The sequence below is a fragment of the Schistocerca americana genome, chromosome 3 (genome assembly GCF_021461395.2).
Source record: "Schistocerca americana isolate TAMUIC-IGC-003095 chromosome 3, iqSchAmer2.1, whole genome shotgun sequence".
NCBI classification, from domain to species: Eukaryota; Metazoa; Arthropoda; class Insecta; order Orthoptera; family Acrididae; genus Schistocerca; species Schistocerca americana.
Window position 1 is genome coordinate 413,360,579 of NC_060121.1, and position 24,912 is coordinate 413,385,490.

The 24,912-nt window shown below is 38.8% G+C and overlaps 1 protein-coding gene across 2 annotated transcripts in view; it reads left to right on the plus strand.

Moving 5' to 3' along the window:
- LOC124605320 (choline transporter-like protein 1) overlaps positions 1-24,912 on the plus strand; it is a 482,432-nt gene that overhangs the window by 433,114 nt on the left and 24,406 nt on the right. For both annotated transcript variants that reach the window (XM_047136907.1, XM_047136908.1), the window contains 3 exons: positions 2,633-2,752; positions 6,140-6,265; positions 24,565-24,671. In XM_047136907.1, the coding sequence (XP_046992863.1) occupies positions 2,633-2,752; positions 6,140-6,265; positions 24,565-24,671 (353 nt within the window). The remainder of the gene's footprint in view (positions 1-2,632; positions 2,753-6,139; positions 6,266-24,564; positions 24,672-24,912) is intronic.

Below are 24,912 nucleotides of genomic sequence, written 5' to 3' on the forward strand. Positions count from 1 at the left end.
CAGGTACCAGGTAGAAGGACTGGTGGTGCGCATAAACACGTTAAGAGCACACAGGAACAGGTACAAAGGCGCGCACATTAACACGTCCAGAGCAGTTAAAGGGTTAATGTTAATGAGCATTAAGAGTCTGCACAGTGACAGCAGATATTTAATACACACCCCATCCTTGGACAACGTGATATGCTGATGATGTGTTTTGTGCAAAACTTACCAAGATCTTAGACATTGGACCATTAGGTGAATGAATCATTTTAACAATATAACACTGAGAGTAAACAAAAAGAAAATTGATTATCTGGAATGTGGATGTCTGGCTAGTGACCCCATTATAGTGATCCAACCAGTGAACAAAACTGTACAGTGTAAATATCTCAGCTCTCTTACAACTCTGGATAATGAGATGTTCCCATGTACTTGACCATGAGTTACTGCTACACAGCTGAAATGGTGAAAAGCTGATAGAGTACTATTTAACCAGAAAGTACGCAACCATCTTAAGCAGTAAGATTATAGATCTACTAACAATCCACTTTATACACTGCAAGGTGCGTACACCTTCTCCTCCTAAAATAACGTGGCATAACTAGTCTGTGTTAATACTGCTGCACGTGCGGCTGCTCGATGACTGATGCTGTCTTACAAGAAACATCACTTATGTAGCTGCCAGTTATCAGACTGCAACTTCCGGTCACCAGCAGCGAGCCAAGTCCCTTATCTACTTCCGCTCTGGGAGCAATAGCGTGCGTGGCGCTAAGTAATACTAGTAGCTTCACGCAAGAACAGCCAGTGGGCAACGCAAAGTACCTAGAATGGTGCACATAGTACACTGGCATACTAGTATATATATATATATATATATATATATATATATATATATATATATATAAAAAAATCAAAGATGGAAGCAAAGCTATCCCCCATTGCCATGGTTCCCCCCTCTGAGGGGTCAGTGTCTGTTGGTGAATCAGTATCTGGATGACTTGGGATGGGTCATTTACCATGACCCAGTAGGTTTCTTTTTTGCTGTCATGTAATATTTATTATTATTTTTTTATTTTCTCAAGGAAAGGACAGTGGATCTATACAGCTCAGAAAGATAAGCAGCAATGATGAAACAAGAACTAGCACTGCATGAGATGAAAATAAAAATTTTGCACTGGTCTGTGTATTCATAGTGCTGGACTGTATGAAGAATGAACATGTAACAGGAGGGATGAGAGTGATAATAATCACCTACAGGCTAAGAGACCATGCCTGAAATAGTATTAGCACAGCATCAGAAGTGAAGCAAATCCATGGCAAAAACTTTCCTCACTTACAACCCAGGAGTTAGTTGAACCTGTAAAGTTATAATTGATCTTATATTTATGTGTATAACCTACTTTGTCCTTCAGATGCCTTTTGATATGGAAGGTATGCCAGCTATCAAAGTGGAGGTATCATCAGTTATTAACAGTTTTGATATAAGTGGAAGTTTATATGCTGTCACTAGTAAGCTGGAGATAAGTGACTTGGAACGTGACACTGAACAGGACTGGGCGAAATCAATAGGAGGAAAGATGTTTAGAGCCTTGGAGGAATGAAAACTGGATGACTTGGCCTTAGATCCAGATGTAGAGTTACAAGTGATGGAAGGGCACTGGAGAACATGATAAAGTCCTCATCCATTCTTACTTTCTGAACTTCCTTCAATCTGTAAACTGCACATACCCAGTAAACAAACAGGTGTAAAGCAGCTATGATTCCTTTCTCCTCCTACAGTGACAGGGAAATTAGGTGCCACTACTGTAGCTTCCAGGGCATATGGAAATTGTGGGTTGCTAGGAACAATTCATCTAGTAGGTCAAGAAACAGATGAACACAAGTGTGCTATGCAAGTGCCCATGTCCTTGAATGGAACTTCACAAATAAGAAGTTGTTTGGGTAAGACTATAGTTTCCCATTTGCATAAGAAATAAGGTGGTAGCTTTGGAATCAGCAGGATATATGTACAAATGGTGTTCAGTGATATTAAGGCCATGGACATTGAGGGGGGGGGGGGGGGGGGGGGAGTTGGCTGCTGTATAGGGAGATGGTATCAACAGTATACAGTAGGGAGCCAGCTGGTAATAGATTAGGAATGTGGAGAGGAAATGGAGGATGTTATTGGTGACATAGAAAGACACTAAGGTAGAATTGTTATGTGTGTGTCAACTAGGGAGGAAATTCTTCCTGAAGGCATAGTAATATTCAACAAAAGATCTTTCAGTGTGATTAAGTTTGTAGATTTTTGTAAGCATATACGGAAGTGTGTGTAAAAGGGTGAGATCTGAGCATGCATTGGAGGTCATCCTGGACTAGGAAAGTTTGCTTATCGCTTTCTAAAAATTTCCACCCACATCATAACCACCTACCATCAACAATACATCCAGTTCAATAGTTTCATTTTGTTCTGACAAGTTAAAAGTATTAAAAGAAAATAATCAAACCTATTTTTCACTTATGTTTATAACAGTCCAGCTGGATGTTTGTTTTATTGTTTTAGCAGTTAATGATTAGATGCTCATTTCAGTACCCTTCTTTCTCAGCAACTACTTATTTATCAAACTGTTTATTTGTATTGCATTTCATGTTATTTTCCTATTATTTCTAGGTTATCATATGTCTAATTATACTTGTGATGAGGAAACGCATTAAGCTGGTGATTCAGCTGTTTCGTGAAGCTGGAAAAGCAGTTGCCAGCATGCCGATGTTGTTATTTGAACCTCTCATTGTAAGTACTGCATCAGAAAATACTTTTCCAATTCAAATTTCCATTCCAGTTTTTATTTAATTGCCAAGAATATTCAAAGTCACTAACAAGAAGTGTTTTCATATGGATTCTATTCAATGCAACGGTGTATGAATTGGTGTCTTGAGTAGGAATGTTTATATTATTCTTAAGTAATACTTACATTTGTCTTAGTACCATAATAATCTTTTAAATACAGCAAAACAGAGAATATCTTTAATATGTTTGATGAATGCAGGAGAAACTGTAAAACCATAGAGAACATTTTTGTTTATGAGGAAGGCCTTCCTTGGTGCCTAAAACCTGATTTGGGTAAGAGAGCTAGTCTTACATGCTAGGTGGAAATTGAGCTAGCAGTTTGCTGCATTGTACCCTGAAATAATCATAACCTTCTGGTTTGCAGCCAATGGAGGGCTTAAAGCAAAGACTTAGACAATTCTCTGATAATCATGGTTGCAGATTTTTTGATCTCTGCTGAAAATTGTAAGACCCCCCCCCCCCCCCCCCCCTCTCTTCTAGTAAGTCAGACATGCATTACTCATGTGAAGTGGCTGCTACAGTAGCAGAGTACTTGTGTCATACAAAAGTTTATTTTAGGGTGGAGTAATCCTTCCATTGGCAGGATAACAAATTAACTGTTCCTCATTGTAGGCTGTTGATAGAAAATGTTCATATAGTGTTAATTAACTGCAAGAGTGTCCATAGAAAGGTCCCAGAACTAGTCTTTCTTATAAATAGTAATAATGCGTATATAGTACTAGGAACATAAAGTTACAGAAACAATAAGTGTATAGTAAATGAAATTTAAATTCTTATTTGAATATAGATTACAAAGATTATGCTGGATGCTAGTCACAGGAGCAAGCCACCTGACAATGTGTGGTGGAAAGTACTTGTGGTATTTCCATCTGATCCCCCTTCCTTGATCCTTTAACAAATAGTATGTGGGAAGAAAGATTGCTAGTAAATCTCTGTCTTAACTATAATTTCTTGAAATCTCTTTTGGTCATTTCATGACATGTATGTGGAAGAAAGTAATACATTGTCCAACTCTGAGACTCTCTAGGAATTTCACTATTTGTGAAAAGATTGGCAGTTGACTCGCAACATAAGCAAATGTAACACATGTGTATACATAGGTGGATAGACTCATTATTGTTCGATTACATGATTTTTGAACAATCACTAGAAGCAATCACATCCATTATATATCTGGGGGTACGCACACGGATTGGTATAAAAATTGAATGATCACATCAAACTGCCTGTAGAAAATCAAATACCAGGCAAAAATTCACTGGAAGAATCTTCAGAATATATAGTTCATCTAGAAAGAAAGTGCAGTAGCTTACAAAACACTTGTTTGACCAATGCTTGAGTATTGCTCTTTAGTCTGGGTCCCTTGCCAAATAGAACTCATACAGGGAATACAGAAGATCCAAAGATGGGCAGTGTGTTTCACCTCCAGAATTAGACACTACAGGAGAGACATTGTGCATCACAATGTGATTTACTGTTAAAATTCTGAGAGTGTATGTACCTAGAAAAATTAATCAACAATGTCCTTCTTCCATCCCACAATTCATGAAAAGATCACATAGGTAAAATTAGAGGGATAGTTGCTCATATGAAGCCTTACAAACATTCTTTTTTCCTGCACACTATAATCAACTGGAACAGGTGAGGGGAGAAGTCACCATCATACACAAAGCTCCCACTGCCATACATTATAAGATTTGTTTGGAGAGAGTAGATGCAGATGTTGGTTATAGTTTATAAAGGTTATAAACAATGTAATGAGTGAAGATAACTGCTCATTGTATAGTGGAAATGCTCACACACACAGTAATGAGTGAAGATAACTGCTCATTGTATAGTGGAAATGCTCACACACACACACACACACACACCTATATACAGAGCTACATTTTCTAAGAACTGAAGTCTGGTGAGGCCTTTATGTATATATATGCTTGTTTTCACAAGAGTAGTTACTAATTGTGACAGAAGTGGTGTCTGATGAATGCAATTTCGTTAGTCAGTCTTAAGATGTTTCACTCATTGTTTATGTTCCTATTCACGACTCATTTGCCTTCCCCCCCATAACCCCCCATAATGTGATTGGTTATCTTGACTCATTCCCAATATCAAATTAAAGTTATTATTTATTCAGCCTTATAAACAGCATTAATATAAAGATTATAATAGATAAAAGAAAAACTACAAGCTTTCAGACCTGTATCTGAATGGCTGTATTTAAAAGAGCCACAACAGATTTAGTGTAATCTTAATGGTGCATATGCCACATGGTGAAAGTCAATGTGAAATTAAATTATTACTGCAAGTAAGTGTATGGTAACTGGGACGTCTGTTGAGAAAGGATTGCAATTGCAGATCAATGGCACAAAGCTAATTTTGTTCCAATGGACAACTGTAAATAATGAGAATTTGAAACTCCTATTTCTAGTGAAAGTCCCTTCTGGAAGCAAGGAACATAGTTTTTTTAGGTGTTCTATCATTCTTGAGCACATCAAAGCTTCAGAGACAGAGTTTTACAATGAAACTAATAATTGTAACAAATTGTCTTAATTCCATTGTAATAAACAGGCCTAAAAATCCTATCCTTGAGTATCCATATTTCTGTAAAATTCGTTGTGAAATGAACTACCCCCCCCCCCCCCCCCCCACACACACACAGAGAGAGAGAGAGAAAGATATCAAACAGCAATGTCTTGAGAAAAGATCCTTAATACCATTTTAATGCTCATCAATTTCTTCAGAGATTTTACTTTTAAGAAAATCATTTACTTTCTTAATTCACATGAGGAAGTTGAGCTCACAATTTACTGAATGTATGTGTGTAATACTATGATTGTCTCTTCTGAGCTGACTGCACTGATTTTTGAGTAAATGATTAAAATGCTTGCTAGATGTGTGCTGTCACATAACACTTGGTCACCTTGTTTCATAACTAAATAATTGCAATCCTTGACAGACTTCCTAGAGAATTATTGATTTTTTTCATGCCTAGAAAAAAAGTTTTTTTTTTTTTTAGGTATACGCTATTTTATGAATACATCATGTCTGCCAGTCTTGCATTGTAAAGATGCCCGAGAAAATCTGTTTACACAGTTGCAAAGTATCTTACAAATCTGAAATTAGCATAGACATTTTAAAATCAGAGTTCCATTAATCAAAAACAGCATGCATAAGTTTATAATATGTTTCCTTAATTAGATAATTTGATATTTAATGGCCATTTTATAATTTGAATAATGTTTAATACTTTTCCTTTTTTATTCATATAGTAATATATCTTATTATGAAATAATTGTGAGCAAAGTGTTATCTGTGTTTTCTTGTCAATAGACATTTGTTATGCTGGGGCTTGTGGTGGCAGCCTGGATTTACTTTTGCCTTCTTATTGAGAGTTCTGGAGATCTCAAAGAGGGTGAAAACAATAAAATGTACTATAAGAAGGATGTTATAATGAAGGTAAGTGATTAATTTCATTATTTGTCAAGTGTAGCTGATTTATTAATTAGTAAGCTGTGTGTTCTATTGTTTTTATTTTTATATCTTACTATGAGGTGGAACAAATCAGTTTTACATTTGTACTCATTTTCTCAGTGAAAAAAATACAGCAAAATGCTGATCTTTTACATGATTGTCTTAAGCTGTCTTTTGCTTTGTTTTTATGTACAGTGATTTATGCTTCACTATGTTCAATCTCTCTCTCTCTCTCTCTCTCTCTCTCTCTCTCTCTCAGACACACACACACACACACACACACACATCATATTACTACATGTTCAGAAATTTTTCTGTGTAGTAGAAGCAGATTTCATGTAGATAAGCTTTCAGTTTGAAGTGAATTTTTATCATCTGTTGGATTCTTGACTACACAGGATATGTGGTCAAATATTTTTATGGCTTACAAGCAGCAGGCATAGTCTCATATTAATACAACATTGAAGCCTATGCTAAAAACCTTGAACCACCTTGTGCAACCTATAGATCTGTTCAAACAAAATACCTGAAAAGTAGGCTGAAAATTAATTGACTGCAAAAGATATAATTAAAAGTAGGAAATGTAAGTGAACTGCAGCCATACAGCAATGAATAACTTTATCATATTCTTGTTGATACCTCAGCAATATCTTGTGAGCTTTTCTTAGCAATATATACTTTCTATCTACATTGCTCACTGAGTGTTGGTCATGTCGGAGAGAATATTTCCTGTAGAAGTATGTAACCTAGAAAATTAGTTTTGTTGCTTAATACTATACTCCACCTGTAGGGCAGATTAGAGAAAAAATGTGGAAGGCACAGGGGGATGACAGTTAAGGATAGGCAAGGCAAAAGCAAGCATAATATGAATATTTCATTCCAAATTTGCTGTGGTGCAGGCAAATGAAGTCATATGTTATAGAGAATGAAATAAGACTCATGTAATGGGATGGGGAAAGGGGGAAGTGTGAGCAAGAGAGAACAGAAGAAGGGGGAGACTGCGGGCAGCACAACATTTTTTTTGTGGGAGTGGGGTGGAAGGGGGGGGGGGGGTAGAGGCCAGGATTAAGAGAACATGATGTTGAAAGGGACAGGGGAATACAGATGGCACAGGTTGTGAAGTAGACATTAAAGTTGAGTATGATAATGTGGACAGTAACATGCTGTGTCAACAGGGTAATCAATTTACTATTCACCCTGTTTTGGTGGTAATCATTCATTTGGGTGAACAACTGGTTATTTATCATGTCCCCATAAAAGGGGACTATCATGTTGTAAGTGTTTCGGGACAGGAATAGTATAATGATGGACTACAATATTTTGTAGATTTTGTGAACAGCAGATTAGTGCTTTGTGTGAGGGGGCAAGGATTTTGGGAAGGATGTTAATTTCAAGAATTCTGAAAGGTAATCAGAACCCTGGTGGAGGATGTGATGAAGCTGTTCTTATCTTGAGTAATACTAGATAATAAGAGAGGAACTTCTTTGCAGATGGCTAATGGGGCCTGCATACTACATCAAAGTCAAAGGTTGTGCTGGTGGTAGCATAGCTACTGCGTGTATCTCCCAAGCTGGAGTGTCTTGACAGAGGAGCCAGACAAAGTGTGTCCCACAACATAGGGTGGGATGGGGAGCCTAGAGGGATGGTGAAGCTAGTTTTCCTAAAGGAGTAAGCCTGATACAAATCATGACTGAGTATCTTCCAGGGTAAGAATATATTCTGTACTAAGTGTCCACAGCCTCCTTGACAGTGGAAGTTAGGGCATTCTACTGTCCTTGGAGCAGGAAATAGTTCCAAAAGGCAGAAGAACCATTAGTTGGTTAATGGCATTAGAATGCAGAAGGCAAGGTGACCCAAAAGACAGAAGAACCATTGGTTGGTCAATGGCATTAGGATGCAGAAGGCAAGGGGAAAGCATTGCACTGAAGTTCACATGACATGCCTCCATTCAATGTAAAACTATCCGAGTTTCTATTCCCCCATTTAGATCTGGGGGAGAGGGAGACACCTTGAACACTGCTGTGACTAGAAAGCATGACTACTCTGGAAAGATGAAAGTATATGACAACAAAGTTTGAATTACCACATGGAATGTGCACAGTTTTATGTGACTTGGAAGCTTAAAAATGTGGGGGCAGAGAGATGCAGGCTGAAAGCAGACATTCTCGGACTAAGCGAAGTAAGGTGGCCTATACCTAGGATTCACAGTATGAAGGAGGAACCCTATACTGTTCTGGTGGAACTGATACTAAACATAGGTATGAAGTAGCCATACTTGTGTCATAAATGACAGCGAAATCAGTTCTCAATTTTATTCAACTTGATGTTCACGTAGCGTTATTTAGAAGATAAAGATGTGAAGAGGTAGAATCTTTCTATGACACCTACAATGACACAAGGAAACACACAAAAAAGGTGATACTACACTGGTCATGGGCGTTTTTAACTCAAAAACTGGCTCTGGTGCAGAAGGTAATGCTGTTGCTATGATCTTGGAGAAAGAAACACAAGAGGGGACAGATTGGTGCAGGTTTGTACAGAACATGAATTTTTTCTTTCTAATACATTTTTCAAACTTCATGCTAGGAGGTTACACACATTGATGTCACCTCCTGATAGTGAAGAGAAGACCGTCAGAAATCAGATTGATTTTATTCTGGCAAAAGAGGAGCTAAGAAAATATGTGAAATCCATTAAAACCTGTCCTGGTGCTGATATCAATAGCAATCACAATTCAGTAGTAATGGACTTTAAAGTGCAACACATAATAAATGCTAGAAGAGGCATTAAGATATCAATGTACATAGGTACAAGAAAATTAGCAATTTCAAAAGTGAGAACTTATGTTTGATGCTGCTCTGGAGGAAAAAGTGAAATCAATAGAAGAGACTCAGCCTATAGAAGTAGAATCCACTTTGAACTCTATAAAAGATAGCATAACTCAAGTCCAGGAAAGTGGCATTGGGTTCAACACCACCAACAAAAGGCAAAACTGGATAACTGATGAAATTCTGGAGTTTATGAATGAAAGAAGACTTTAAGACATTTCAAGAGAGACAAGATTAACTTATATAAGAAGGTGAAATAGTTGGGGTGACCCTTAATGGAAGCAACATGGACAAATACCGAGGAATGCAAATCATAGGAGTTGAAGGAAAACTCAAAAGATGGAAGGAATATATTGAAGTCCTTTTCAGAAACAATACAGGTGATCCTCCTCCATCTGATGCAAGAATCACTTAAGTCAGTCATAAAATCACAGAGTGACATTGTTCATACTATTAAACTGGAGAAATATGGTAAAGCTAGCAGTTCATATGGAGTTTATACTGAAGTTATTGAAGTTTACTGAAGTTATTGAAGTTTTAGCTGAAAAGAAGTCAATTGGCCTCAGCCTCCTACCATTGTTTTCAATGTTATCTATGTATCAGGAAATATATCTTGTAACTGGCTGAGAGAAACTTTTATACCACTGTCAAAGCACACTAACTCCTCACAGTGTGATGATTATTGTATGATTAGTTTGATGTCTTCAGGAAGGTGGTGATGATGATGATGTCTTATGTACTCAAAATATTTCTGCAAGTCATACACACACAGATTTACAAGAAATGTGAATCCCAAATGTACATGATCCAGTTTGGCTTTGGAAATGCATTTAGAAGTTGCGAAGCACTCTCTGACACCTACTAGTGCAGAGGCGCAGAGATATGAATGTCAGTATGTACACTTATTTCTTCTTCTTCCATTGGCACTACATCCCAGGATGGGACTTGGACTCCTCAATAATTTTCTGCCATTTCTCTCTGGATTTCGCTGTGGACCTCCAGTTATGGCAATCGAATCTGGCAGTGCCTTCTCCAACCTCGTCACTCCATCTCAACCTAGGTCGTCCTCTTGCTCTTCTTCCTCCAGGTTCACTGCAGCAGGCTTTCCTTGTGGGATTTGTCTCGTTGAGTCGCATCACATGTCCAGCCCATCTCAGTCTACACAGCTTTATGAACTTTACCACATCAACCTCCTTATAGCAGTCATAAAGTTTGTCATTTCTTCACCTTCTCCAGGTCCCATTTTCATATACAGGTCCAAAATTCCTCCTCAATATATTTCTTTCATGTCATTTCAGTTTGTTTTCACCCTGCTTCATAATTGTCCAGGTTTCTGAGGAATACGTAAGTACTGGGCGTATCAGTGTTTTGTGAAGTCTGCACCTAGTGCCTCATGATATAAGCTTGGATTTAAAATGTCACAATATTCCAAAGTTACACCGGTTTGAAGCAATTATGTGAGCCATAATTTCAGTATAGGCGGTGCCATTTGCTTCTATCTTTAAGCCCCACTAGGTGAAATATTCCACTTGCTCAAATGTCATTCCATCAAGGGTTATCGCGGGCTGTAAGGGTTGGCTAGTACCATTATACATATACTTCATCTTTCCTTCATTAATTCTCAGGCCCATCTTCTCTGCACTCATTTTTAGAGCTGAAAATGCACTTTGTAGATCTCTAAGTGTTCTGTTCATTAAATCCAAGTCATCTGCATATCCCAGCAATTGTACAGACTCAGAGTAGATAGTTCCTCCTGTCTGAATACCCAATTCGCATACCAATTTTTCAAGCACCAGGTTCAAAAGTAGGCAGGAAAGCCCATCTCCTTGCCTTACCCCAGTTCGAGTGGGAAACTGAGGTGATAGCCTTGACTGCACTCGCATGGTACACTGGGGATACTTTAGGGTGATCTCTATTAAATGCACCAATTTTCCAGGCACTCGAAGTTCCTGGATTGCCTCATAAAGTTTGTCCTGATTTATTGTGTCATATGCAGATTTAAAGTCAATCAAAAGATGGTGCACACCAACATTGAATTCATTGATCTTTTCTACTATTTGTCGGAGGGTAAATATCTGGTTTACAGTTGACATTCCTGGTCTGAACCCGCATTGATAGCTTCCGATACTATCTTCTGCTATAGGTGAAAGTCTACTAAACAGGATATTTGATAGTACTATATATATAATATTTACAAATGTTGTGCCTCTGTAGTTGCTGCATTCAAATTGATCTTATGCACCAGGCACACTATCCCTACATTCCATTCTTCTGGTAACTCTTCCTTTTCCGAGATTTGTTGAAACACTTGTTTCACTGACTGTAAAAAAGCTTTTGACTGACTGAGACATAAAATGATGGTGGAAATTTTGAGGCAAGTTAGTATTTACCAAAACAGTTTATGCATCATCAGCATGCAGTATTGGAATCAGACTGCAGATGTAAAAACTGCCCAAGGAATATCAGAAGCGTCTAAAAAGTATTCATCAGGGAAGTGTTAATGGAAGAAAGCATTGGGATCATTAAAAATAGAAAGATACTTAACAGTATTAGGTATGCAGATGACACTGTTGTCACAGCAAATGATCTGCCTGCACCCCAACACATGAAAGACAACTTAGCCCAGTGCAGTGAAGAGTTTCACCTCTTTGTCAACACTTCAAAGACCAAAGCTGTAGTCTTCTCTGAAAATGTTCAAATGTGTGTGAAATCTTATGGGACTTAACTGCTAAGGTCATCAGTCCCTAAGCTTACACACTACTTAACCTAAATTATCCTAAGGACAAACACACACACCCATGCCCGAGGGAGGATTCGAACCTCCGCCGGGACCAGCCGCATAGTCCATGACTGCAGCGCCTCGGCTAATCCCATGCGGCATAGTCTTCTCTAAGACGAATCCAAGCTACAGTGTCAATAAAGGGAAATAAGATTGAACAAGTATCCTCCTCAAAGTACTTGGGCACTGTGATGGATGAGTAGTGTCACTGCAAGAAAGAGATCAGTTCTGGAATATAACAGGCCAGGAGACAATTTATTAACATGAAAAAACTTTTTATAAGTTTGGGCCTTAGTCTGAAACTAAGAATATTAGTGATTCATTGCTACATGTTCTCCATTTTTCTCTGTGGATATAAAAGTTTAACCCTTAACTGATATCTAGAGGAAAGAATTGATGCATTTGAAATGTATCTTTATCACCATCTCCTATGTAATTTGCTGAAAATTTCAAATGAAGGGATCCTTCATCAGATGAAAAGGCAAAAGGAACTATTGTCCACTATGAAAAAAAGGAAACCTCAGTACCAGGGACACATTATAAGAGGCAAAAGATACCAGTTATTATAACTCATCATTGAAGGGAAAATACAAGGGAAAATATCTGTTGGAAGACAAAGGAACTTCTGGCTGAAAGACATTCGGAGAACTTTTTTAAGTGGCTCTTAAGCAGGTCAGCATATGAGAGTCCGAAGTGGGTGCTCATGACAAAGCCAAATATTTGTATGTATGTCTTACCCTATAGGAAGAAGCATTTGCGAATAAGGATTGTGTGATACAAATAACTTTCTGGTGAGGAGAGTCACAGTTTGGAGACATTATGAATAATAGTAAAAAATACTCAACACCTAGTAATCATTTAGAGTACTATAAAATGATAAATCAAAAAGTTAATTTCTACCATTTCATAAAATTTCCTGCAGCGATTTGTATTCATGGCAGACAAACCTGAAGATGAATCTATACCGATGTGAAGCCAGTAGTCACAAATAAAGCACCTTCATACAACTATGCAGCTTCTGGACACTTGACTTTTTTAATTGTTATAATTTTTGTGATAATTTAAATGGTTATTCATTGCTGAGTGTTTTTTATTGTTCACCACAAAGATTAGTTGGTTATGTGTGATGAAGGAACTATGGGTTTGGATTTAGCAGGATGTTGGGAGACATAATGTTAGACTGCTTCAAAGTCAAGGGCATGGGGCATCTGGTGTAATGATATGATGTCCACTAAGAGTTGGAGGTACTGGTCAACTATGGCAGATATACTTTCCATGAGAGTATAATAACCAGTTACAATGGAGCTGCTGTGCTGTTAGGTTTGTGATTTTAGGAAGAATATAGTGGGTGGGTATGCAGTGGTTGGTTGGGCTGGAGAAGGAAATCAATTCACAGGAGAGACTCTGGTTTGGGCCAAGGAATTTGAGAAGGGATTGGAGGTTATGATGGGCTTTTAGAATCTGATCGCTATGGCAGGGCTTGTACATGGATTCATCAGACAGTTGGCAGAGTCTTCTGCCAGGCAGTCACTGAGATTCATCATTACAATGGTGGAGCCATTATCTGTTGGGAGGATGATCAAATCAGGCTCTGTTTTAAAATTATAGGTGGTTACTTTTCCTCTGTAGGGGTGTTTGTGTTCTTGGGAAGAGACCTTGGAAAAGAAGATGAAGTAAGGTTGGAGGTGTGCTATCCTGCTCTCCCACCACCCCACACACACCCGTCACCTTCTCATCCCAGACACACATCTTATGCCATGATGTACCATGTGTGACTTCCTCAGCCTGTAACAGGGTGAGCTCAGCAGTGACATTGCTATCTCATTCTTGTGTTAACTCTTTCTCCTATAGCAGTCACCATTCCCTCCATTCCTCTCTCCTCCCACTTTTCTTATTCCTGTCATCCTTCCCACCTGACATGTTCCATCATCCAGTTTTCTGTCATAAAAATTATGCTGAAGAATTGCTTAAAACAATCAGTAATAACTGAGACAGTATGTTTACCAGTGAAACTCCTAAACTCCATCCAAACAGTCTAGGATGGTCCAACGTTATTGAATGACCATCGTGCCATTCTCAGCTGATAGGTGTTGCTGGATGCGAATATGGAGGGTCATGTTGTCAGCACACAACTCTCCTGGCTATTGCCAGCTTTTGTGACCAGAGCTACTATTTCTCAGTCAAGTAGCTCCTCAATTGGCCTCACAAGGGCCGAGTATATCTCGCTTGCCAACAGCACTTGGCAGACCCAGACAGCCATGATCCAAGTGTTAGCAGAGCTGAACAGCACTTAACTTTGGTGATCTGACAGGAACTGATATTATCACTGTGGCAAGGCCGTGGACATGTTTTCCGATACTGTACACTATACTGTTCAAGACCATATTTATATTGTTGTTTGCAAAAAAACACTTTCTTGGATGTTGTTGTGTCATATCTTAAGGGCAACTTGCAGTCCTTGTAGCATAACAGATCCTGAAATTAAAACAATGACAATTTAAAGTTAACTGTTTAGTGTCCAGAAAACCATTGCACCAACTAGAATCCTGTCCTACTGAGACAGCTGTTTTTGGGCTTGGGACGAATTAGCTGTTGTTTGTAAGCAGCTGAAAATTGCTGCGACAGCTGTCAAGTGACTTCTAAGGGCTAAATTTGCTGACATGCAAAGAGTTATGTACAAGAGATACTAGAGGCTCTCGAGTACTATCCTCTCTGATGGATACTGTCTCCTCTTTAGAAGTACACTGATGGATACTGTCTCCTCTGTAGAAGTACAGGATCTATCACCACGTATCCTCTTACCTATGAATGGTATGTCAGGGGTAGATCTAGGGGCCATGTACAGTGGAGGTAGGGAGAAGATAGAATTAGGGGTATTACACCCAACTCCTAACCAACAAGTTTGAGGTGCTGTCATCCACTCAGGCTGAAACTGAGCCAGAGAGAGACACTTCACCTACTGGGAAGCCTGCTGTGACCCACGTCAGGGGGAAGCAAGTGCAAAAGGACAGGAGTCTGTTAATTGTTGATGATTCTAATGTACAGGAATAATGATACCATTTAGGAAAATGGCAGCAAGGGATGAGAAGGATCTTCTGGTACACTCAGTGTGTAGGCCTGGAGGCCTCATTTGACATACTGAAGAAGCTGCTCTGGCAGCCATTGAGGGAACAGGATGTAACCAACTACATATTGTGGTGCATGTTGGAACAGACCATGTCTGTCATCTAGGATGTGAGGTTACAGTTTTATCATTCCAGTGACTGACAAAAATGGTTGAAGAGACCAGCCATGTTCACAGTGATCCAGTGAAGTTCACAATTTGTAACATTGTCCCCGTAAGTGATTTGGACCCTTCATGATTTCCTGGACATACACCATAGAGTTGAGAATTGTAACACCCCCTAAATGTGTCAGAGGTGCTGGACACATCAGTGACTGCTACCCAGGTAGCCGACTGTGTATGGAGTAAACGCAAAGGTTTTTTTAACTTAGGCAATCTCCGTCCATTTCAGATAATGACAGATATAGGAGACCTCAAAATATTAGTGCAAGGTTCAAAGGAATTGCTCCCAGAGAGGAAATTAATGAAATCCTAGTTGATCCACTGTCAAAGCATTCACAGCAAAGTCACAGAGTTTGAAGGAGAACTCGTATATAATAGCCTGCTAGGTAAAGAAAGTTGAGTAAAATCCAAATTTGGTAGCAGTGAGATGTTTGGAGTAACGTGAATGTACATTGAGTCACTATTATTGACTAATGGGAAATGAAGATGGTGTATATGTTGTAGTAGACAAGAAGCTCAAATACATAGTGATATAAATTGAAGCTGCATGCTGGTTTGTGTAGGGAAGACACATTATCAAAGGTGAGCATAAACTTGTGATCAGATCTTTCTACCAACCACCAAGTAACTGATAACTTAAGAGAAAGCCTCTTTCCCAATTACACTGCCATCAATGGAGGACACTAATTATTCAACAATCTAATGGATGTAGTAGCTTTGTTTTGAGGAGACTTTAATCTTCCAACAGTTGAATGGGATGTTTACAGTTTTGTAAGTGTTCGCTGTAGCAAGACATCTTGTAAAAGATTACTAAATGCTTTCTCTTAAAATCACCTACAGCAGATAGTCCAGGACTTCATTCATAGTGGAAATACAGTCGACCCAGTGGCAACAAATAGGTCTGACCTCTTGGAGGTTGTCCATATTGAAATTTGCATGTTCGGTAAACCAGATGAAGAGGCAGTACTGTCAAATATCCATTTGGGCAGGAGTGTATAGAAAAACTGTTGCTAGTGTTTACAATAATAATCTACATCTATAATCTGCAAATCACAGTGAAGTTGACCAAGCAGTGGATATATATTTAACTAGCAAAACATTTGATGATAGGAGAAACCATAGATTATATACTGCCATTGTAAAATAACTCCTAAAGAAATATCTGCATAATACATGTAAAACAAAGCATGGGCTGTAGAGATTGTGCATGAAACACATTTGGTTGTCAATATATGTATGAAGCCCTCAATGACTATCATAGCAGAATCTTTTGAAATATCTCTCACAAAATTAAAAAGAAAAATCTGCTGGTATGTAAAGGCTGACAGTGGCACCAAAGTTAGTGCCTAAGAGTCCAGACACTCATGGATGAGATTGGTAATTAAACTGAAGGTGACAAAGCAAAAGCAGAAATGCTGAATTCTATTTTCAAATTTCCTTTAATAAGGAAGATACAAAAGTATTATCCAAATTTACTCCTCACACCATTGCAAAGATTAACAAAACAGATGTTTGTTTCAGTGGAGTTCAGAAACAACTAAAATAGTTACAACTGATTACAGCTCCAGGTCCTAATGGGATCTTGGTCAAATTCTATGTAGACTTTGCAGTTGGGTTAGCTCTCATTTTCATCATAATGTACTGTAAATCCCCCAAACAAAAAACTGCCCCCATTAATTGAAAAACAGCACAAGTCACACATGTCTACAAGAAGGGTAACACAAGTGATCCACAAACCTGCTATTTAATCTCAATGACTGTTGCAGAAGCCTAGAACACATTCTGAACTAAAACACAATTAGGTATGTTGAACAGAATTATCTTCTCCATGCCATCTAGCATGGATTCCAGAAACAGCTGTTATGCAAAACCCAACATGTGCTTTTCTCACATGGCATTTGAAAGCCATGGATAAAGTCACCTGGGTGGATGTAGTATTTCTTAAGTTTAAAAAAAAACATTTGACTCAGTACTACATCAATGTTTATTAACAGAACTACGGTAACATGGGGTATCAAATGAAATTTGAGACAGGACTGTGCAGTTCGTTTAGAGAGTTTGCAGCATGTTATCTCATTTGAAGAATTGACAGATGTAGAAGTAATTTCAGAAGTGCCCAAGGAAAGAGCGTTGTGTCCCTTTTTGTTCATGTTGTACATAAATGATCTGGCAGACCATATTAATAGTAAACCCAGACTCTTTGCAGATGATGCAGTTCTCTATAATAAAGCACTACCTGAAAAATTCTGCATAAATATCCAGTTAGCTTTCAAAGTGGTACAACAATTGGCACCTTGTTTTATTTGTTTAGAAATGTAAAAATTCTGGATTTCACAAAACAAAAGTTGTATCCTATGACCACAGCGAGTCAATTAGAGTTAGTCAACTCCTACAAGTACCTGGATGTAACAATTTGTAGAGATATGAAGTGGAATGATTAGGTAGTCTCAGTTATGGGTAAAGCAGGTGGTAGACATTGGTTAATTTATAGAATACTAGGAAAATGCAGTAAGTTTACAGGGGAGATTCCATACAAAACACTTGTGTGACCCATCCTAGAATATTGGTGTGTGGGACCTATAACAAAGAATGGCAATGCAAATGGTTACAGAGTTGTGTATCTCATGTTAAGTGACACAAGAATATTAAAATAACTGAACTGGCAGAGGCTTTTGAAGATAGGTGCACATTACCCTGTTAAAGTCTACTGAGAAATTTTCTAGAACCAGATTTAAGTGATAACTTTAGATATGTGCTACAAACCCATAAGTATTGCTATCCTAGGGATCACAAAGACAAAATTAGGCTAATTACAGTTGCACAGAAGCATTTAAACAATCATTCAATTTGCACTTCATATGTGAATGGAATGGGAATAAGCTCTAATAACTGGTACAATGGGACCTACCTTCTGCCATGTGCTTCTAATTGATTTGCAGAGTATAGTTGTAAATATAAATGCTCTATCCAGGACTGGAACAGATCTGAAAAAGTGGGAAGCCACTCATGTGTCTAGTGTTGTCATTGGGTGCACACTGCTGTTTGCATATTTCTCTGTACTGCATTGTCAAGGGAAGTCACGATAATTTTCACCATCCAGGTAGTGTATGGCAATGCTGATTTGTTGCACCACCAATCCTGATTCTTTCCTGCCTGCCTTCTGGGCACTACTTGCTTGGTGCTATTGAAATCATGGATGTCAATGTGTATGGTCTTTGAGCAGCAGTATCACAGACCAATTAGCCAGTCTCAATAGGCCACAAACTAGCTGCTGTCAGATTCTGAAACATGATGGTAGATGCTGCTCCTTCGTACATTAGGCCTAAATATCTTCGTACAGACAACAAGTTTTTGTGGATAGTGCAGTGCAGTGCAACATGTCTGTTAGTAATTATTCCATAGATCTTCAACATTAGATGACCTCTGTTTTCTCTCCTCCTTGTCAGGCTAATCCCATAAGAGTTAAATAGGATTTAAGTCAGGTGACTGATTTGGTGAAATCATATTCTTCCATTCCCCAAATTTCTCTCTTCTATTGACATACCCTCTGCATAGTTTAGACACATGTTTGGGATCGTTGGCCTGCTGCAGAACAAACCCATGACCAGTTAAATTTCTTGCCTTATAGAACTGCATTATTAATCAGTGTCCTGTGATATCTTGCTTCTTCAATGTTCCATTAATTTTCACTAGATGACCAACTTTATTACCCACAAAATATCCTCAAACTGTTACTGACCTTCCACCGTGCTTCACCATTGCCATCACAGTCATAAAACATTCTCAATGAAGTCAATGAACAAACATCCAACAGTGCCTTCCAAATATTTCAAACTAAGATTCATCTGTGAATAACACCTTGGACCATTGTTACACACTGAAATCTATTCATATAAAAAAGGTTTTTTGTCAGCTACATCTCCCTTTAAAGCTTTTTCATGAAGAGGCCGTTGTCCTGTTGAGAGAGAGATCGGAGATACTTGCATACTACTTACTTCCACATGAATTTCAGGTGCAGTACAAGACATCTGATATATACTCTGTGCACACATGATCTGATCTGCCATGTATGATGTAACTCAAGGTCTTCCAGATCATGAAACACTTGTATTGGCACTAGTTTGCTTGATCTGCGGCAGTGTATACACCACACCAATTTTTGTTGCTATTGTCCGAGTAGAATAGCCTTCCTCATGCAGAGCCACAATTACAGCATGTTTCTCAAATCCAGTCTTCTGTTTCCATCCCATTAGGAGGTAATACAGTATGAACCTGATCAAATATACAAGCATACTGGTGCACACACACAATGTACTATAAACAAATACAAATTGATTGCTACAAAGGAGGTGAAATAAAATGAGCTATTCCAATGGACCTGTCGTACATAAAGGCACATCAGTGTTGTTCTGGTATTCATCAGTGCCATCCTAGGTGAACAGCCAGTCAAATACACAACAGAGGCACTTAGACTTTACATGTTTTATATTTGTCTTATTATCACGACAGGGATATGATAGAATATTCAAAATGAAATCCACATTTTAACCAAAAATCCATAGTTGTGACAAGTGATCAAAAACTTTTGACCAGTAGTCTACACATTGTAGATAGCTTAATTCCTGCCTACTTTGCTTTGTTGCACTGAAATGCTAATTATTTACAAAGCCAGGCATGTAATACAGTTCATGCCAATTTGACATTTATTGCAAGCCAACATCATGGTTTCGCAATTTTAATGGCCATCAGATGCCACAGTGGATAACCTGTCTGATGTAGCACCTGAAATTTACAGTAAATTTCTGTCTTATTCTGCACTATAAAACTGTTGACTTTCATCTTTATTAGTAAAGGTTTCTGGCTATTGTAACGAGCAGATTCGTATTACATGAATTATTTTCTACATTAAAGTTGAAAAGGAAGGAGATTATAGGAGCAGATTTTTTATTATGTATCAATGACTATAATTATGTGTTACACTAGATTCTGAGTCTGATGGGTTGCAGGTGGAAGGACTAGGAAAGGGTGGGAATGAACATCACCTGCAACATGGACAAGTTTCAGAACAACATTTGTTAACATACAAAGACATTTAACCAAACAAAGATCAGAGTATGAAGTTGAATAGAACAGTTAAAGATTCACCATTATTTAAATGTGAAAGTAATCCAGCTAAAGTGTTTCAGCCAATTCATTTAAAAAGAAATATTTGCGTATTAAAACATGAAACTGGTTTGCCAAGATTAACAACATCTAAAAATATCAAGACATGAGATTCAATAAGTTCAGTAAACACTTACTAAAATTAAGACCTACGAATTAATAACATTAATACTTAAGTTACACTATGTGATCAAAAGTGTCCAGAAACCACCAAAACATGCTTTTTCTTATTACGTGCATTGTGCTGCCACCTGCTGCCAGGTACTCCATATCAGTGACCTCAGTAGTTATTAGACGTCGCGACACAGCAGAAAGGGGTGCTCCACGGAACTCACGGACTTCGAACATGGTCAAGTGACTGGGTGTCACTTGTATCATACATCTATATGCGAGATTTCCACATTCTTAAACATCCCTAGGGCCACTGTTTCCGATGTGATAGTGAAGTGGAAACGTGAAGGGACACATACAGCACTAAAGTGTACCGGCCGACTTCATCTGTTGACTGACAGAGACTGCCAACAGTTGAAGAGGGTCGTTATGTGTAATAGGCAGACATCTATCCAGACCATCCTACAGGAATTCCAAACTGCATCAGGATCCACTGCAAGTACTATGACTGTTAGGAGGGAGATGGGAAAACTTGGATTTTATGGTCGAGTGGCTGCTCATAAGCCACACATCACGCCGGTAAATGCCAAACAATGCCTAGCTTGATGTAAGGAGTGTAAACATTGGAGGATTGAACAGTGGAAAAATGTTGTGTGGACTGACGAATCACGGAACACAATGTGGTGATCCGATGGCAGAGTGTGGATCTGGCGAATACACACAATGTGGTGATCCGATGGCAGAGTGTGGATCTGGCGAATACCCGGTGAATGTCATCTGCCAGTGTGTGTAGTGCCAACAGTAAAATTTAGAGGCGGTGGTTTCATGGTGTGGTTGTGTTTTTCATGAAGAGGGCTTGCACGCCTTGTTGTTTCGCATGGTACTATCACAGCAAAGGCCTACATTGATGTTTTAAGCACCTTATTGCTTCCCACTGTTGAACAGCAATTCGAGCATGGTGACTGCATCTTTCAACATGATCGAGCACCTGTCCATAATGCACAGCTTGTGGTGGATGGCAGAGGGGTTGCTCATCAATAACATCCCTGTAATGGACTGGCCTGCACAGAGTCCTGACCTGAAGCCTATAGAACACCTTTGGGAAGTTTCGGAACGCCGACTTCGTGCCAGGCCTCACTGACTGGCGTCGACACCTCTCCTCAGTGCAGCACTCCATGAAGAATGGGCTGCCATTCCCCAAGAAACCTTCCAGCACCTGATCGAACGTATGCCTGTGACGGTGGAAACTCAAGGCTAAGAATGGGCCAAAACTGTATTGAATGCCAGCATTACCGACGGAGGGTGCCATGAACTTGTAAGTCATTTTCAGCCAGGTCTCCGGATACTTTTGGGCACATAGTGTATAAATCAGAATACCAAAAGATTCCAGAGGCCAACTTAGCTAAGATCTGGCCAATTGAATTTTATCCAATCCTGTTTAAAACCTAATAAAAAGACAACTGATACACAACGCCCACCACCACTGGTCCGAACTCAGGGCAGTCAGCAGCTCAAATGGCTCAGAATTCCTGGCTCTCGCCTTGTGGAACACACGTGGGAGACACATGTGACTATGCAGATACACAAAATAATTAACAAGTTGAAATAAGGGGGCAGAGATAAGGGCGGCCGTGTCAGGCAGCACCATAAGGCCCAAAGCAATTATATCAGGATACTGGCATGATAATTGCAAAATTTGCATACCAATTATAGAACCATCGAAAGATACTAAAAAAAATTGACAGCAATGCATTCAGAGTAATTTCTAATAAGAAAACTCTCAAACTGAAGCAACAAATTTAACAGATTGGAAAACATCAACCCACTTGGTCACTGTAGATCGGAATAAGTTCAAATGCCAACCATTAGCCAAATTTAAATATTATGCCCTTGGCTCAGAACTGAAACAGATCCATTCAAATATTATGCCCTTGGCTCAGAATTGAAACAGATCCCTGTGTCAGCACATGAGGCAGAACTCAGCTCGTGTGGGTAAATACTGCCAAAAGCTTAGCTAGAGAAGTTCATGACTCACCAGTAAGTGGTTAGAAACAGCATGTTTGATAACACAGGCCTTTGCATTTAAATTTGGAGGCAGTATATGGGTGGCAACCACAAAATCCTAAATCAGGACGCTGAACTGGAGCATGAACTGGGAGGCAACATGCCTCACTAAGTTAATTCACAGAGTAATGACCAAAACGGAGGTTCTTACTGCAGCAGGAAGGAATCTAAGAACAACAAACACTGAGGCATGGCCACCACTCAGAAATGACACTTCCTCAGTTAAATGTAGCCTGAGAAACATGAGAGTTCCAAATGTGCTCACTGGGAACATCTTGTGTGGTGTCAGCTGAAGAAAAAATTCGTAGAGTTCTGTGAAACAGGTGGTACAAAAAATGGCTTCCTCCCACTTGCTCCCCTCAGTGTGTGCCCACATCAGTCCACTGAGTTGCCTTCTACATGTCCTCCTCAGAAACAAGTCCAGTGTGTTTAGGAGACAAATCGGCAATGAAGCATAGGATCTGGAACTTGGGCCTCACGTCCCACACACGTGCGAAAGTCAAAACTGATAGTTCGGGGTGCCTCGGCGCAACCTCTCTTGGCCACTGCTCACACCAGCCACCTGATACCAAGTCCATGTCTTGTTGATTCTCAAGCCACATGCCCTATGTCCCAAAGATAAGCCTATGAGATGTGGTGTGACCTGACAATTTGAACAGCATCTCAGTCTCATTTCAATTGTTTGATTTGACAGCATGGTGCTACATCATCTCTGGAAGAATACATGAAATTGTTTTTAAAAGATCAATACCACATTATCTTCACAGCAAACCTACAGAGTTTCTCCATGAACATTTGAATAGGCGTCCTTCACAGTCATTAACCTCGTGAGAGGAGAGCTGCTTGATTTGCTTTAATGGAAGACACACTGGTAAATGTTCACTATTACATACATTCTGTACCAATATTGTGTGGTAGCACGGTATTTTTCATAATTAATATGGTCACAAAAGGTATTGTCCAGAATATTGGATAGCTGAGGCCCAGCTCCAACACATCCAAATCTATGTAACTACTTTTCCTATAGTGTCATCAGTGTATGTTAATCCAATACTAGTAGACCCAGAAATATCTGATTGTTCAGTTTCATTTTTGATATACTACACTAGAAGCCAGTGCATTAACGAAGTCACTATTACCGGTACATTTCAGGTGCCATGAAATCTGTGCCTACGGTCTCTGAATGCCCATTCCATTCACCTCAAATGCTTTTAGTGGGAATTACTTATCCAACGAAGTATTATGGAAGATCTCTTACCTAATAGTGAGTACTAATGTGCATTCAGGATCATTAACTCATGAAATCCTTGGAAGTCTGTAGGCAGTCATTTAATGTTTCCTATAGTCTGTTTAAGTGCCAGGGAATATTTCTTGAAAATATTCATTTGGAGTGAGGTCTTGTACATAACTAAAACATGAACAGTAAACAGTTTAAAGAAGAAGAAAATAAAGGTTTTTGAAATATTGTGCCACAGGAGAATGCTGAAGATTAGACAGGGGGCACAACTTCACTAAAGGAACAGATTGGTTGATAGAAAACATCCTGAGGCATCAAGAAATTGTCAGTTTGGCAATGGGGGGAAATGTGAGGATGTAAAAATTGTAAACTAAGACCAAGGCTTGAGAACAGTAAGCAGGTCTGAGTGGATATTGAGGTGGTTATGCATAGAACAGACTAGCATGAAGAGCTGCACCAAACCATTCCTTGGGCCAAACACTGCAAAAACATCATCATCTGGAAGATTGTTAATAATTTTTATATTATGATAAAATTATTTTTATAGCTTGATTTTGACCATGAAGAATGTCAGCTCAAAAGATGACCTACAATGTTCTATTCCAATTACATAGTGAGTGCCTTGCCAGAAAACTAAGGCCACAAGAGTAAAGTAAGCGATGCATGAAAGGGGTGCCAGTAGTGCAGGGAAGAAATAGCCATGAAGGAACTCTGTTTCTTCCCCAAACAATACTTATCTTTATTCCCAACATTCTCTATCAGAATATAAATATAGAGCAAATCTAATTATAAATTTATAATTATGTTAATTTTCAGGTGACAAGATGGTACAATCTGTTTGCAGTGCTGTGGTTTGCTCAGTTTTGCACCGGATGTCAGCATATGGTTATAGCTGGTGCTGTAGCAACATGGTTCTTTACACGGTAATTGTTTCTTCACTTACATATCAAGGTTAAGTGAAAATCATTTCTGATGAATTTGCTATTGGCATTGAATGCATGCTTGTGACAGATAATTTTAATTAATGTTATATAAATTTCAGGTTCTGATTGTGAAATGTAAGTTGCAAATAATTTTGAAAGATGTTTTCTTTCACGATAAATGTCATGTCACTTATTTCTTAATGTCTTTTGAACAGTGAAATGTATTGCAAAATTATAATTA